Source organism: Jatropha curcas, chromosome 6 (genome assembly GCF_041381405.1).
Source record: "Jatropha curcas cultivar XTBG-Jc1 chromosome 6, XTBG_Jcur_1.0, whole genome shotgun sequence".
Taxonomy (NCBI): Eukaryota; Viridiplantae; Streptophyta; class Magnoliopsida; order Malpighiales; family Euphorbiaceae; genus Jatropha; species Jatropha curcas.
This window is the reverse complement of record NC_143156.1, coordinates 25,845,193-25,861,353: the sequence shown is the minus strand read 5'-3', so window position 1 is coordinate 25,861,353 and position 16,161 is coordinate 25,845,193. Positions and strand designations below refer to the sequence as shown.

Genomic DNA, 16,161 nt, shown 5'->3' with positions numbered 1-16,161 from the left:
TTGTACTTTTTAATGACCTCAAATCTATTCCAGTATTCATAATGTACTAATCTTGTACTCGCAAAAGTTTTAGGGTAGGAAAAAAAAATAGAATTTTGAAAAAACTAAATTCCTAATTTATATATTTGATTATAATATAAGACTAAACAGTAATTAGCCTAAGATTATGTTATGTGTTAATTACTATATAGTTCCTAGGTTTATATCAAATACATTAGTAAAGACTTTCATTTTTAAAATTACACTATTTAATCTCAGCATTATAATTCTATTATACTATAAGGTCCAGCGGTTAGTTTTTTTTTTATTAAATTGTTGTGGAATATTAAAAATAACCCTAAACACAATTACTATATATAGGGATTAAATAATGTAAAGGTATGAAAAATAATGTCTTTATTAGTGTATTTCACCTAATAGTAAGGATTATATACTAATTATGTTTAGGGGTGCTTTTAATATTTTACAGTCACTTAACGAAAAAACTAATAATTAGACTCTATAGTGTAACGAAATTATAATGTAAAGACTTCGTAGTATAATTTTAGAAACTAAAGTTTTATTAGTATATTTGAATAAAACCTAGAGATTACATATAGTAATTACGTCGTATGTTATTTGGGTACCTAATACACGATTTGGGTACCTCCCAAGATTATGATATTTATTTGTCGTATTACGACAAGAAGGACAATATGAAATGAGAGGTCACCTTATTTGCACCTTACATAATAATTTCTTTATATTTTTGCATTCTTTGATTTTGGCTATAAATAGTGACGATATCAGGGACGACGGATATCCACTCAAATAACACTACACATTGTCTAATTTCTTCTCTGCAAAAAAGATGAAATTGCTTTTTGCTTTCCTCTCTATCTTCTTACTTATCTTGGTTAGTAATAGTCTGTTAATTAGTAATGAAATTTCAAAAAAAAAAAAAAAAAAAAGAAAAAAGTCTGTTCTTAATGTGTATGTGTGTTTAAATACATTAATGGATCAATGAAGATTAGCTAATTGAAACCCATTAATGATATAAGTTTTATTTTTCTTAAATAAACTGACGAGTGAGTTTTATTATTTTTATTTTGCAGTTCTCAAGCACTGTCAATGCAAGAAAAGATGTGGGTGAATATTGGAGTAGGGAAATGAAAGATCAGCCACTGCCAGAAGCATTACAAGCACTCGTTGAAGCTTCTACCTCCACAAAAGAGAAAGCCGATTGTCGCACAACTGAAAACCACAACCATGCCAATCTTGAAGCACATAAGCTATATTTTGAGACAAAACATGATTTTACAAATCACCATAATGATGCAGGTCTCAAAAAGGAGTTTGATCCGAGGCTTGATCTATCTATATATCACAATGATGTTACACTTAAAGAACAAACGCCATATTTTGAGACAAAAAATGACGGTTCGATTTACCATGATGATGTAGCTCTCAAAGCAAAGAAGACATTTTCCAATGATGGGCCAGACGTTTTAGTTTACCAGAGTAATTAATGAAGACAAGCTATTGCATTTCCCTCATGAGAGAACCATTATGTTTGTTGCATTTCAAATTAGAATATGATTTGTGATGTACTTGAATAACGGACTTTGTGTGTTTAAGCTATGTAAGAAGTTTCTCTTGCATCATATGTTTCTATATATGTTTGCATCACTTTAGTTTTATCTTTAGAATTGGGAATGCAAAATAAATATTGAAATATATATCATTTTATTCTTGAAATATTTAGAAAGCTAGCTAATTATTTACTAACATGGATTGCTCTGTTTGCTAAGTTGCTATTGCTAACCATGTAATAATTGGAGAAACACATAGATTTCATCAATTTTCAACCAGAAAAAGAAAATGTTGATCTACAACAATAAACCAAATTTACAAACCAAAAAAGGGTATGAAATACTGAAAACCAAAAGCAAAAATAGAATACAGTGACAGGGAAATGAAATCCACAAGCAAACAACCTTTTCAAAAGATTTTTTTTTTTTTTTTTTTATCCTTTCACGTGATTATTTTGGGTTTCAATGCAAAGAACTAGATTATCATTTAAATCCGCAAAGATGCAAAGTTACCATGCTAGAATGACAAAATAAATTATTTTTTAGGAGAGTAATTATATCATAAATTATTAATAAATAAAGTATTTAATATTTTCACTAAAAGATTATACTATAATCTGAGCAATGCACAGATGTACGATTTTGTTAAAATAAAAAAATAATATATTTACCTTAAAAAAATAACATATATTGTCTATGAGAGTAATATAAAAAAATTATACATTCTCAATTAATAACTATCAACACCAACTAGCAATTATAAACATCCGATATCAGTTGGTACAAACAGTTCAACTAAATGCCTGTTAGCCAAGTGATTGAGTCAATATCTCAAATTCAATTCTTACTGATGTATGATTATTTAATTAAGGCTAAATGAACTTTATATAAAAAAAATTTCAAACTTTTAAATTTTAATTTTATCTTTAGAACACTTTAATTTATAAAATTATACCTATTAAGCACTTTAATTTACAGCATTTTTTGATTGGACATTCTAACTTGTAAAGTTTGATCAATTGAATACTTATTTAATAGTTGAAAAATATTAAAATTATTATTCTAAAATTGTAATAATCATACTTCAGATTAATATTCTGTATACAAAATCGAAAAGTACCAAAAACCTATTATTACTAATGTATAATTATGTACAATATTATTAAAATTTATAATTTTAGGCGTAAAACAATCTTTGTAAAATATGAGGTGTAAATCTTTTTTTAGTATGGAGGAATATATTTATGCATTTGGCTTATAATTAGTTTATTTTGCATAATAAACCAATATTGAATATATTCAAAATTGTAATGGATCAGATGTGAAAAAAAGATATAGATGACAAATAAATTAAAAAAAAAAAAAAAAAAAAAAAAAAAACCTGATGATGGGCCTGATACCAAAATCCATTAGTTGTACAATGACAAAAGAGTCTAATTATTAACTTTGGCCTTTTGCCTACTTGCAAAAAAAAAAACACATATAAGAGTATTATACATACATTGTTGGGAAATTTATGCTTTTATGCCATAAAATACAAATTTGCTCCATGTATTTTCAGAAATACATAATTTTTTTATCTCTATGTTTTTTGCGTATGTTACACTGTTATATATTTCTGTCTATTTTTTATACATTTTTCATTAATAAAATACTATTTGTATATGTACTATGTCAATATTAATTAATCTATCATTGTATTATTAACTATATATTTATCATTGGTTAATCGTTTCTCACATTTTATATACAGTGAGAATTAGATAATTAAATTTCAGTTTACATGTCACTATAACATTAATTAATGAAATAGAGATACCCATAATTTTAAAAAAATGAAAAACTTAATTATTGAGAATTTACATTACTTTAGAGCTAAACCAATTTGTCAGTATTATACCTTTTTTTTTCTTTAAATATATACATAACATATGAGAAATTTAAAAAAAGAAAAAAGAAACATTATGTTTGAGTGTACAAAATCCAAATGGATGGAATAAGAACAAAGCACAAACTCAGTATCAACTATCTTAAAGCCTTATTTGATTTGCAGAATAGAATAAAAAGAAATGTAATAACTGTTTTGTGGAACTCTCACATTTATTCCTTGCTCTTTATAAGATTTGTCTTTAAAATTTTGAAAAATATCAATAACATATAACAAAATCTAATATATTTAGAAATTCAAGAAAAACTTAAGGTTATATATATGGAAATTTAGAAATAACTTTTTTATAAAAAAACGAAATTATCACCGCCGTTAATAAAATATGATTGAGAAGTTTCTCAATTATAAATAAATAATGTATGAGAGAGAAAAAGATCTAGTCGACCTTTCTCAAGTTTCTCTCTTTCAAGTAGAAGAAGAAGCACTAAATTTGAACAGATAATACACTGAGCAAAAAGGATCAAAGAACCATGGGCATACATTTTCCAATCAAGATCTTCCTCCTTCATCTTCTTCTAGTTCTGGTAATTAAATCTATTTAAACGCTTCACTGCATAATTAATTCATTACTTCCATTTATAATACATTAATAGCTCATTAAAATAATTTGCAGAGTTCTCATGGAAGTGAGGGAGCAAGAGAGATGATAACTAAGAGCAACAATGTTTTGAGACTTCCGAGTGATCATGCACAGGCAAGTCCATCATCATCTCATATGGATCACTTGGATCCATCAATGATGATCTTTTTCACTTTAGATGATCTCAAAATAGGCAAGAAAATGCCGATTTATTTTCCTATGAAAGATTCTTCATCTACTCCACCTATGTTACATAAAGCAGAAGCAGATTCCATTCCTTTTTCATACAAAGACTTTCCTTACCTCCTTAAATTATTTTCCATCTCTCCAAACTCTCCTCAAGCCATAGCCATGGAAAATACTCTAAAAGAATGTGAACTTAAACCCATCAAAGGAGAAACAAAAATTTGTGCTACTTCTTTAGAGTCGATGGTTGATTTTGTACGCGAAACTTTTGGATTAGAGACAAAATTCAAGATTTTAACAACCACACATCTTATAAAATCAAAGACCCATTTAGATAATTATACAATAATGCAAGAACCTAAGGAGATACCCGTTCCAAAGATGGTGGCTTGCCATACGATGCCGTATGCATATACGGTGTTCTATTGCCATAGCCAACAGACTGAGAATAAAGTGTTTGTGCTTTCACTGAAAGGTGAAAATGGAGGAAGAGTAGAAGCTGTTGCTGTTTGTCATATGGATACTTCTCAATGGAGTCATAATCATGCATCGTTTCGTGTGCTTGGAATTAAACCTGGAACTATTCCTGTTTGTCATTTCTTTAAAGGAGATAATCTTGTTTATGTCCCTTTGCTTGCCTATGGTGATCAATAATAAAGTTGTATGTTGTTCTTGTAATGTAAGGTCTTTAATAATTAGGTTTGTGGTTTGTGTGTAACTTTTTTGGATTGTTGCCAATAAATGTGTACTCTTTATGTATTTGTTTGCTATAATTTTAAAATTAAGTTTGATGAATAATGAAGATAATTCTTAAATATGTAATGTACATTTTTAAAATATTCAGGGAGGAATTCAGTTTTGATAGGTATATCGATCGGATTATATAATACATATAGATATATACCCTCTCTGTCTCAAAAAGATAGCCAACTTTCTTTTCTAATTTTCTTTTTTCACTTAGATTAATAAATATAAGTTATTATGATTAGTGAACAATTTTGTTATTAACAGTGACCTATTATATTCATCTTAAATAACACATGAGCAATTATTATATTGAAATAATAAAAACTACATTGATCTATAAAATGAAAAATATAAATTGCAATTAATGAGAGTGACCAATGTTCACAACTTTTTAAATTTCAAGAAGATAGAAGAATAAAATTATTTATTAAATAACAAATGAATTTAAAGTAAGATTGATTTGAAAAAAAAAAAAAGGAAAGAATTAATGAAAATTATTAAAAAAAAAGAAAAAATTTAATAAAGGCATAATCCATAATTTAAAGATTAACTACAATGTATAAAAAATAAAAGAATTATATTTTGAAACAAACCAAAATGAAAAGATGGATTATTTTTTTGGAATGGAGCGAGGAAGGTTTTTCTTGAATACTTTCTAAAATGACAATATTGAATAGTCAATATTGAATAGAAAAATAAGGGGCATGCATTTTGAATTAATTCAAGTCTTTGGTAAAAAATAATTTACAGGCTCAAATATAATTTATGTAACGAAATTTAATTTATGAATAAGAATAGAGCAAAAATCAGCCCAAACAGAAAAGGATAAAAAGTTGTTATCATTGTGAGATTAAGAATAGAATTAAAAAAAAAAAAAAATTGAAGTATGTTCTTCAAATATTTAATCCATAGAGACATCAAAAGAGTAATATGATATTACTTTCTTCGGATGATACACTAATTAACATTTAGTTAATTGGGATCTAAATCATGATCTCTTAGGTTCCGAAAAAAACATTGATTTTTAAAATAAAAAAATAATAATAAGTAAAATAGTTTTCTTGAAGCTACTAAATAAAATAAAATAATAAAAGATGAAAATGAAAGCTAATAATGAGAGTATAAAATAATAATAAGAGCAAAGCAAGATATGATTTTTTGCATGCTACCAAACAATTAATGAAGCAAATGACAATTATCTTTTACATGATTTCGATGGGCAAAACGTTGTACATGTTTGAAGTGGAATCGACTCATCATATCCAACCTAACATTATATTTATTTATGTATTATTATGTCCAGCTAAGATTTTTATTTTTTTGATAAAATGGAAGGGGTACTATCGTTAATATTTTTTATTATTAAATAAATGATTTTGCTATATTTTATTTGGTAGCAACGGGAAGGGAGCTATGCTATTTTTTCTTTTAGAAAAAAAAAATCATTAAAATGAAACATACAAATATGAAATCACTGTAGGGAGCCTAACTATAAACTACTTGTACAAATAATAAAAAAAAAAAAAAAAAAAAAAAAACTTCAACTTGATTTGAGAGATTTATTCAAGATGAAAGAGCAATAGACTTATGTCATCCGTCGATAAACACTCCACTTGATAGCGATTTACAACTATTATTGAATTCTATAGTCTTTTAATAGGTTTGATTTGACAATCCTCCGTCACCATGAAAGTTGTGACAATAATCTTAAAAATAAATAAATAAATAAAACAAAAAATCTCATAAAAACAAATAAATCCGAGAATGTATATGTCCAAAATTTCTTTAAATAAATATATCTGATTTGTATTAAATAGACACATATTTGAGAATTTTAAGAAAAACAAAAAAACAAACAAAAAAAACAAAACTAAAAAAATAAAATTAGAGAGAGACCACGTCTATCATTTCAAAACATGTCTGATTGTTAATTTAATTCATTTTATATTTCGAAGCCTATATGAAATTTATTTAAACCAGAAATTCATAATAAAATATGAATGGATTAATAAGAAAATCATTGTTATTCTCAATACAAAAAGCAAATGACAAATAGATGACAGAAAAAGATAACTACTAATTAAAAGGTTGTCGGTTCAAGATAGAAGGGTATCTTTTTTTTCTCCAAAATTATACAATATTGATTTTTTTTTTTTTTTTCCTTCGAGAGGCCCAATATGTAGGTTAGAACTTTCATAATTCACTAAAATAATAAGAAATCTTATAATTGAGAGGATCACCTATGTTCTTATAAAAACTGAAAAGATCAATCAAATCATATCTAATTGATTTTAATTTTTTTTTATTAATAAACCTAAGATCACTGGCCAAAAATTGATCATTTAGAATAATAGAACATAATATCTATATTAATTTCACAACGTGGAATGTATAAACGTGTATTGTGAAATTAATAGAATTTTACATTTCATCATTTAGTTGGAAAACATGATTTATAGATTTAAAGCATATTTTTTAAAATAAAATTAAGTGATTTAAATTTGATTATAGAAAAAAGTAATAAAATTTATCGATTTTACACACCGTAATATAATTTTTTATAAAACAAACAAATAAATTTAATAAGTTTATGAAATCTTTAAATTTCATCCCAGAATTCTATCAATACAAAGGACTTCAAAACTAAATTTTTAAGGGAATGGTTATTCAATCTAATGAACATATAATATAAGTAACGTCAAATGAATTGATTATAATATAAAGATTAAATAGTAATTAGAATGAAATTTTAATAAAGTTTTAGGGAATAATTAATGGACAAAAGATAAATTTATTCATCGGCCCATACCGTATATGTATATTATGTTTTGTCATATTATAACAAGATGTATTATATGTAAATTATTTATAATTATGCTTTCTTTGATTTTAGCTATAAATAGTGAGGATATTGGACAACACTATCCATCATTTAATTTCTTCTCTTACCATAAAACATGAAATTCTTCTTTGCTTTCCTTTCTATTTTCTCACTTATCTTGGTAAGTAAAAGTTTGTGTCAGTAGCGAGTAAATAAAGGGATACGTGTGTGTGTATATATATATATATATATAGAGGAACACGTATACATAAACACCATTAATGAAAATAAGTTTGGTTTATCTTAATTGATGGGAGTAATCCGTTTTTCTAATTTTATTTTGCAGTTTTCAGGCACTATCAATGCAAGAAAAGATGTGGGTGAATATTGGAGTGGGGAAATGAAAGATCAGCCCATGCCAGAAGCATTACAAAGACTTGTTGGAGCTTCTTCTCCGGACTCATTTACCTCCACAAAAGAGAAAGCTGATTGTCACACAACTGACAACGTAGAACCGATACCTGATATCTCCATATATCACAATGATGTTATACTTAAAGCAAAAAAGCCATTAAATGAGAAATCATTTCTCAAAAGGGAGTTTCAGCCAAGACCTGATGTCAGCATATATCACAACGATATCACACTCAAAGATCAAAATCCACATCTTGAAACAAAAAGTGATGTTACAATTCACCAGGATAATATAGAGCTCAAAAGGGAGCTTGAACCAAGGCCTGATGTCAGCATTTATCACAGCGATGCCACACCTAAAAATGATGACATAGGTTTCAAAGTAAAGAAGTCATTTTCTAATGATTTTCAACCTAGACCAGACGTTTCAGTCTATGGCGAGTAATTACTGAAGACAAGCCATTGCATTCACTCATGAGACACCATCATGTTTTGATGCATTTCAAATTAGAAGCTGAATAAGATTTTTGACATACTTGAATAAACTACTTTGTGTTTTTAAGCTATGTAAGAAGTTTCTCTTGCATTATATATTATATTTTTACTTTTCTATGTTAGAGGGAAAACCTCTAAACTGACGGTGGTTCATCAAATCTCAGTTCAATATATCCCATGTTTGCATCACCTTGGTTATCTTTAGAATTGGAAATGCAATGGAATTATTAACATGAGAATTTACTATTTTTTATTTGATTCATAACTAATTTAAAAAATTTTATTTGATATCTTGAAGTAATACTATATATAATCAACAAATTCTATTACTTGTTTAATTTCACGATTGGTTCTTATTTTATTTTGATGTGCATGATTCAAACGTCTACGAGCAGACAACTTTTTAAAATGTCGTATGATTAAATAAAATATAAAAAGATCTCCGAAGGATGAGATAGGATAATAGAGATCACTTCTCTCTAAATCAGAGATTTTGAGTTCTAGCATTATGTATGGGATCCTTTTAAACGGAACATTTTTCCGTTTGTGAACCTGTTCAACTCGGATCCGAATTAATCGGATCAGTGTGTGTCGGACATTGGAGGTTTTAAAACTAAAAAAGAAAAATATGAAAGGGGAAAACTTGTTTGACAAAAAATAATTAACAATTATTGAGAAGCACTAAAGCAGAGTTCATTTCTTAGTCATAAACAAATTTTTCTAAAAAAAATTGATTTAGGAAAGGTGAATTATTATATAGTCCCTTTATTAGAGTAAAGTACAATAATCAGCGCTTATATGTCTCTGTTTGTTAATAATTATTCAAAAGTTTTTAATTCAATTTATTACTATGTGAATAATCAGAGTAAAGGAAAACAGATTACTCCGTTTGGTTGTATAAAATAATTTGTATAAAAATATTTTTCTGGTCAAAGAAAAATTAAATTATTTTTAAGGAAGATAACTTTCTATCCTAGAGAGATGAAACTATTTTTTGGATATCGACAAACTTATTATAATTTTATAATACGTATTTTTTTAGTTTATTAATCACCTGTGGCCATCACCATCGGTCACTGTTCACCATCAACCATCACCACTAGCCACCGGGCACCATCAACTGACGATTTTCATAATTTACAATTTTTTTATATTTAACGATAAATTTTTAAAGTATGAAATTTTTATTATTATAGATATTTTATGGTCATATAAATTAAAGATTTTACTTTTTTTAATTAATTTTTAATATTGCAACCAAATAACTGAAAATAAATCATTTAGAAAATGTTTTTTCAAAAATATTTTTTTAAGAGGAGCTTAGATCTTATCCCAACTCCAAAATTTCACTTTTTTTTTTTTCTTTTTTTAAAGATCTAATCCGTTTATTTTTGTTTATGAATAGGCAAAGCAAGATCTTTTATATATTCAACAAGATTGGATTTGCTTAGAGTACGTGTATTTTTTGGCCAAACTTCATGTTCTCTGATTTTGCTTTTGTGCTGAGATGTCCTCTTCTATCACATCTACCTCTTTCGTTGTTATAAATGCATCTAATTTCTTGAAGAGAAGACGTTTGAGCCAATTGTTATCGGTACATAGGTGATAAACAACCAGACATGAGTGAACCAGTAGCAAGCAATGAAGCATGACTTCTTTTTCAGTTCTTAGACAGGAAAGAGCTTCTTTCACCTGTGAAAGAGGGTAATTTTGTCCAAGTAAAAATATCTAATTTGGATTTAATAATATTTGCTCCACGAATATTAGTAAACTTAATTTTTACACACTAAAATACTGACTGTTTTATTATAATTGAAAATCACAAGTAAAGGTCACCACGAAACGCCTAAATGACTGGATTTCACTTAATAGAATTAAAACTGCACTAGACAGAATTAATCATACTAATCCAACAAACAAGCCGTTCACCGGGTAGTACCGAATGGAAATTTGTTTTCGTTGATAACCCCGCCAAGATATATATTCCTCATTTATGCAGCGAACAAGGATGTCCTAAAACATAGAATACAATATTGAAAAGAAACAAAACGTTCTCCTCTACCAAATCATATGGGTTCAGGAGCAAATAATGTTTGGCTGCCGCGAATAAAACTTTAACAATCGGACCATAAATATCACAAATGGGAATACGTATTTAATACATGTGAGCCTAACTGAAATCAGGCTTCTCTGGATATGTGCAGCCTGACCTCTGGATAATAACATTTGATGCATAGCAACCGGCTCTAACGCACTCTTCAATAGGCTTCTCTTGCACAAGCTGTGACAGAAATCCACCGACAAATGCGTCCCCTGCAAAGTAGAGAAGTTGACATGATTTGTTTGTGAAGGGAAACTGGATCACGACTAACTACAAAAGGAGGCACTCTAAACCAATTTTCACCTTTTTGCTCCTGTTTAGCATACAAGTTTAAGTTCAAATAACTGAAATGGATGTCTCTTAGTTTTAGTCCTAAATATCATTCTCCAAGTTTATTTTACAAAAGGAAAGAAAGAAAGAAATAGAATTTTGGTTATATTAACTGTTAAGAATTACAATTATAAATTGATACCATTTTGAGAAAAGCTCAAATTGTCCAATATGAAAGTATAAAGAAAATTTTGGACTGCTTATGACCCAAACAAAAAACAACAAAATCTTATCCCAAAAATTGCATTCCATTACCAATTCATGAATGCACCAAGCTTACCCTAAAATAAAAGTTCAACTAATGATCTAAGTATCCATATAAATAAATAGCTGTCCTGAGCAATCAAATATTAAGCAGCAACCAGCTAACACACAATGGTAAGTAACTTTAAATTTGTTCAAATTTGATCAAGGATGCATTTCAAAGATTTCCTTCTTTTAAGACTGGAAAGGCTTAAAGATGGAACAAGAAGCACATACCTGCACCATTGGTGTCAACCAGCTTCTCCTTAGGTAACAAGATTACAGGAAATGTTTTCACCTTCCCATCCTCAGCAACGACAACAGGATCGGCACCTTGAGTGATAACAGTAATTCTCTTGTGTGTCCCTGATGCTTTGGGCCACTGAGAGATCTTTACAGCAATCTCCTCAACATTCTCAGTCTGATAAACAAAGACAATCAATCCAGTGAGGTAATTCCACGGTGTAACGATGGCAAGGAGTTCTCAGATTACTCAAAGCAAACACAGAAACATTACCTCCCATCCATGAACCTTAGCAAAGGTTCTGGCTTCAGTCTCATTCCCAAAGACATAGTCCATATACCTGTAAATAAAAGGCACATGAGTACAAGACTAGAACGATATGATATAAACAAAGCTAAACACAGAAGCTTACGGTAGAGCTTTCTCCTGTGCATCCCTGAAGAACTCACAGATGAATGGAGCAGAAAGATTCATGCAAAAGATCTGCAAGTGCATGATAAAACCACTGAGACTTCCAAAAGAAGGCCATAGAATTGAAAGATAAATAATACACAACATTTACCTTGTTGTGAGCAGCAGCGTGTTCAGCAACAAGTTGAATGGATTCAGGAGAGACGGTAAGGAAAAAACCAGCAATGTAGAAATATTTTGCTTTCTCAACTGTTAAAATAGTTTTTATTCAGGTTAGACCAGCAGGAAGCATAACCAACGCCTAACCAAAAAGCTGAAGGAAAAAGAAGCAAAGAAGAACTGATAGAAGTACCCAGTGCCCAGTTTTCTGGTCTCTTCAAATGCTCAGATTTATAACAATTTGCAGCTGACAAATTAGCAATCAGTGATCTGCAAGAAAATTCAATTTTTACCCCAGTGAAAAAAAGCAAATAAATAATCAGATGATAATGCATTGATCTCAATATGTAGGTCTCCTTTCATCCAACATTACTAATAATCTTAAACTTAAACTTAAAGGTCACTGCCTTTTGTACACTCTCAAACGCAAGACTAGGCAAAGATTTGCCACCTCCAACTGGCATCCACCTCTGTTTTTAATAACTAGAATCATCATAAATTTTAACAATGTCACTTTGGCTGCATACGGAACAGCTAGAGGGGGCATAGTTGTACAAGTTGACCACATTGATCTAATAGACAAGGACAAAAGGTGGGAAACCCGATTGACTTAATGAAGCAACTCGTTATTCACATGAACTGGTAGATTTGTACTTCAGGTGATGTAAGGACCAAAAGAGCTCAATGGACAATTGAAAATCCTGATCAATCTTGATTAATAAAAGCTGATAGGAAAAGAGATTCACAACCTAATGAAACCCTACATATGACTTGCTGAACAGATACTAGCTTCTGCACCCCCAGAAAGGAAAATCAATTATTCAGAAAGGATAATCAATAAATAATATTTTCTCTCAGTAAGATTTTTAGTCAAATAACTACACCTCTAACTTGTTATGAAAAATCAACACAGTCTGAAGTTATAGCTCACAGAGAACAGGACAAATGTCATGATAACAAGAAAAGGTTCCTGGATGTGAAAAAATGGCCAACTGATGCATGAGATTTTCAAATGCAAATTGCAAAATGAGCTTAACAATGTAAAACTAACCTCTCACCACCAAGAACACAAACAGCGCATGTCCCTGTTGGAGCAGTCTCATCCACATAATAGTGAACCTGATCATGCATTCTAATTAAATCCTAGACAAGAAAGACATTCCCAAATATGGAAATAAAAGATGCAAAGCAGTTTACATTGACACCGGATTGCCTGCAGTTTTTTGTCATCTCCTCTCCAAACTTATCCTTCCCAATGCAACCTATATAACCTGTTGCACCAGGAATTTGGAGCATCCACTGCAAGAGACAGAAAAGATCAGAAGTGAATAAAGTACTGTGTTTCATCACTTGAGCATGAGTAAAAAAAAAAAAAAAAAAAATCAATCCTGCACATGATAACAGAATCAAACCTGAGCAACTCTTATTGTATTTTGAGTAGCACCTATAAGTAAAATGACAAGACTCTCAGCAAAAATCTTCTATATTACATTATTAAACCTTCAGATCAATGAGATTCTAATTTTACCTCCAGCAGTGTATTCTACATTAGGATTGCTAGCCAATTCTTCATACCTTCAGGGTACCAACAAAATGTAATCATTTAAACATGGGTATATTTAAATTCCTAATAAAAATTCAAAATTTGACCTAATACAGAATGCAAAGATCATATGCAGAGCGAAACAAACAGAATGGACATCACTTCCTAATAAAGAGATGTAACTGTGAGACATTAAAGCCATCAATAAGCTAACGAAGCAAAAAAGTCAATAAAGTCTATGAGAAAAGTAACATACATTGGCAAGTGCTTATCTTCGGCAAGAATAGCATTGTTTGGCTTGACATCGTATCTGTTAGAGAATTAAGTCAAATAATCAAAGTTAGAAAATACTTCAAAAAGAAAAACTACAAAAACATTTAACTTAGTAAAGCAAATCTAGTAATAGCAATCAAACATATCATTTCTGAATCTGCTCGTGCAATCATGAATAGTAGTTTGAATCTCAAAAACAAAAAAAAAAATAAAAATAAAAATAAAAAAAATAAAAAAAGAAACTATAATTCATCTCGCAAGCTACAGATCTGATATCGCAACCAAATCTACATAGAAAAATGCTCAGATCTATCTCATTTTCATTTTGCCAAGCAGCATATAGTAGTCAAACAATCAACATCAAAAGAGCACTAATCAATATCAAATAAATAGTATCAGAATATAGATCTAGAGTTAGAACATGAATAAAAATTGAATAACAGTAACAATTTCTTTCATATTCTTGCATTTCATTTAGAAACAAACAGAGACTTACTTGTTTACGAACGCTTCGTCAACATGAGCAGAAATGTCTAGGAGTGGATTGCCCATGCCCAAGAGGATTCCTTCAAAAGCCATTTGATCAAGCTTTTCTCTGTTGTTTTTACGAGTTTAAGGAGAGTTTTGAGTACGAGAGTTACTTTAGCAATGGCTGCGAGGTCTCGGGAGAGGAAATAGGTTCGGATTTTATAGACTTGGAGAGTGTGCGAGTGCGAGTGCAGCTATTGGAAAGGTATGGCCGTGTCGTTATAGGTGCACCAACCCCGATGTCGCTTTCGGTTTGGTTTGATTAAATTAACTTTTACTTTTGAGTTTTGAGCTATGGTTGGGGACTTGGGGTTGGTGGTGGAATTTTATATTTATGATATGGTAGTAATTTTGTGGGTAAATATCTAATTTAGTGCCTCAAAGTCACAAAAAAAAAGTTTAATTAAGTTGCCTTATCTCAATTTAGGTTATTGATTGAATATCAACTACTATAAATCCCTTAATTTGGAAGGCAATCTTTTAAAAAATATCACATGCTAAACGAAGAGGGCTGTACTTGCCGTTTGGAAATAATGTCGTCAAATGTGCATTGGCCCGTGGATGGATGGACAACAAGCTCAAATAATAGGATTATTTAAGGAAAAATAGGCTTAAATTCACTCTGAGTTGCTTAAATTGTGATATAGATGCTATCGTCTTTCAAATTCAATTTATAAGGTAAAGTTACTTTCAATTGATTTTGGATAAATAGATGTTGAAAAGTTGACTTGAAGGTGACAAATCAACTATTATATAGGTTTTTAGCGCCACATGAGCCTTAAAAATTGTGAAACTTCTCGCTCTTTCTCTCTCTCTCTCTCTCTCTCATGCCCATTCTTTCTCCAAAAAAAAAAATGTGTTGTCTTGTTTTCTCTCATGGGTTTAAATTTATTGTTCAATGCATCTCCTTTCTCAACTGCTCTATCTATGTATCTTGCTCAAACTGAAACTATCTCTTTTGTTGGCTTATACGTAATAGACGAACATGCATAGCTGAGCTCAGCAGCAGATGTGGTCAAGAATTTGTGTTGAGAACAACATAGACTAAAAGACTCCTTGAAGTATGAGGTAGTAATTTCTTATTTCTTCAATTAACTTAGATTTAGCGGAATCATAGCATGAAGTTCTCATTTTTTCCATTTTTTACACCTAGTTACTGTCAATTTCACAATGGGTTGATCTAGTAGTTGAATTGTAAGGTGTTCTATTTATATCATATGAAAATTTATTCGAAGTTTGTTTTCAAGTGGAAGATATCAAAGTTAATGAAATATCATGTTTAATACACAAATTGCGAATACTTTTTTTTTTTTTTTTTTTGAGAATTTAAGAATATTAATTTTAAGAATGAGTTATTGTATTGTTTGATCTTTACTATCCATAATGCACAATATTTAATATTTTTTAAATTGATAATAGAATTAGAATTTTGCAATTTTTTTAATTCATTAGAGGGTTTTAAGGACCGAAATAACACTGCAGGCTATACCATAATTGTGATCAAAAGGACTCGAACTCGAGACATCCCACTCACTACAAAAAAAACACTCAATTGCGACCGATTTTT

At 29.5% G+C, this 16,161-nt stretch overlaps 3 protein-coding genes across 3 annotated transcripts; 2 read left to right on the top strand and 1 right to left on the bottom strand.

Moving 5' to 3' along the window:
* Positions 1 to 736: 736 nt before the first annotated feature.
* LOC105650926 (uncharacterized) lies at positions 737 to 8,951 on the top strand. The gene is given in 3 exon segments (XM_012237893.4): positions 737 to 895; positions 1,095 to 1,505; positions 8,200 to 8,951. Coding segments are annotated over 3 exon segments (1,002 nt in total). The 5' UTR covers positions 737 to 850; the 3' UTR covers positions 8,746 to 8,951.
* LOC105650925 (BURP domain-containing protein BNM2A) lies at positions 3,882 to 5,044 on the top strand. Its single transcript, XM_089723422.1, has 2 exons — positions 3,882 to 4,043; positions 4,133 to 5,044. The coding sequence occupies exons 1-2, from the start codon at positions 3,990 to 3,992 to the stop codon at positions 4,937 to 4,939; spliced, it is 861 nt and encodes a 286-aa protein (XP_089579548.1). The 5' UTR covers positions 3,882 to 3,989; the 3' UTR covers positions 4,940 to 5,044.
* Positions 8,952 to 10,695: 1,744 nt separating the features above from the next.
* Positions 10,696 to 14,772, bottom strand: LOC105650922 (adenosine kinase 2). The gene is made up of 12 exons (XM_012237890.4): positions 14,563 to 14,772; positions 14,050 to 14,103; positions 13,779 to 13,825; positions 13,663 to 13,694; positions 13,448 to 13,549; positions 13,302 to 13,369; positions 12,444 to 12,520; positions 12,243 to 12,340; positions 12,093 to 12,163; positions 11,954 to 12,020; positions 11,674 to 11,857; positions 10,696 to 11,075 (listed from the first exon to the last, which is right to left on the bottom strand). The coding sequence occupies exons 1-12, from the start codon at positions 14,643 to 14,645 to the stop codon at positions 10,933 to 10,935; spliced, it is 1,026 nt and encodes a 341-aa protein (XP_012093280.1). The 5' UTR covers positions 14,646 to 14,772; the 3' UTR covers positions 10,696 to 10,932.
* Between the last annotated feature and the right edge of the window lie 1,389 nt (positions 14,773 to 16,161).

Bases quoted from the DNA above. Each gene is read 5' to 3' on its own strand.
- LOC105650925 (XM_089723422.1), top strand. From the start codon at position 3,990: ATGGGCATACATTTTCCAATCAAGATCTTCCTCCTTCATCTTCTTCTA. The intron at 4,044-4,132 runs GTAATTAAATCT...AATAATTTGCAG, and splicing joins TTCATCTTCTTCTAGTTCTG to AGTTCTCATGGAAGTGAGGG.
- LOC105650922 (XM_012237890.4), bottom strand. From the start codon at position 14,645: ATGGCTTTTGAAGGAATCCTCTTGGGCATGGGCAATCCACTCCTAGAC. The intron at 13,826-14,049 runs GTATGTTACTTT...GGTACCCTGAAG, and splicing joins GAAGATAAGCACTTGCCAAT to GTATGAAGAATTGGCTAGCA. The intron at 13,695-13,778 runs GTAAAATTAGAA...TTTTACTTATAG, and splicing joins TGTAGAATACACTGCTGGAG to GTGCTACTCAAAATACAATA.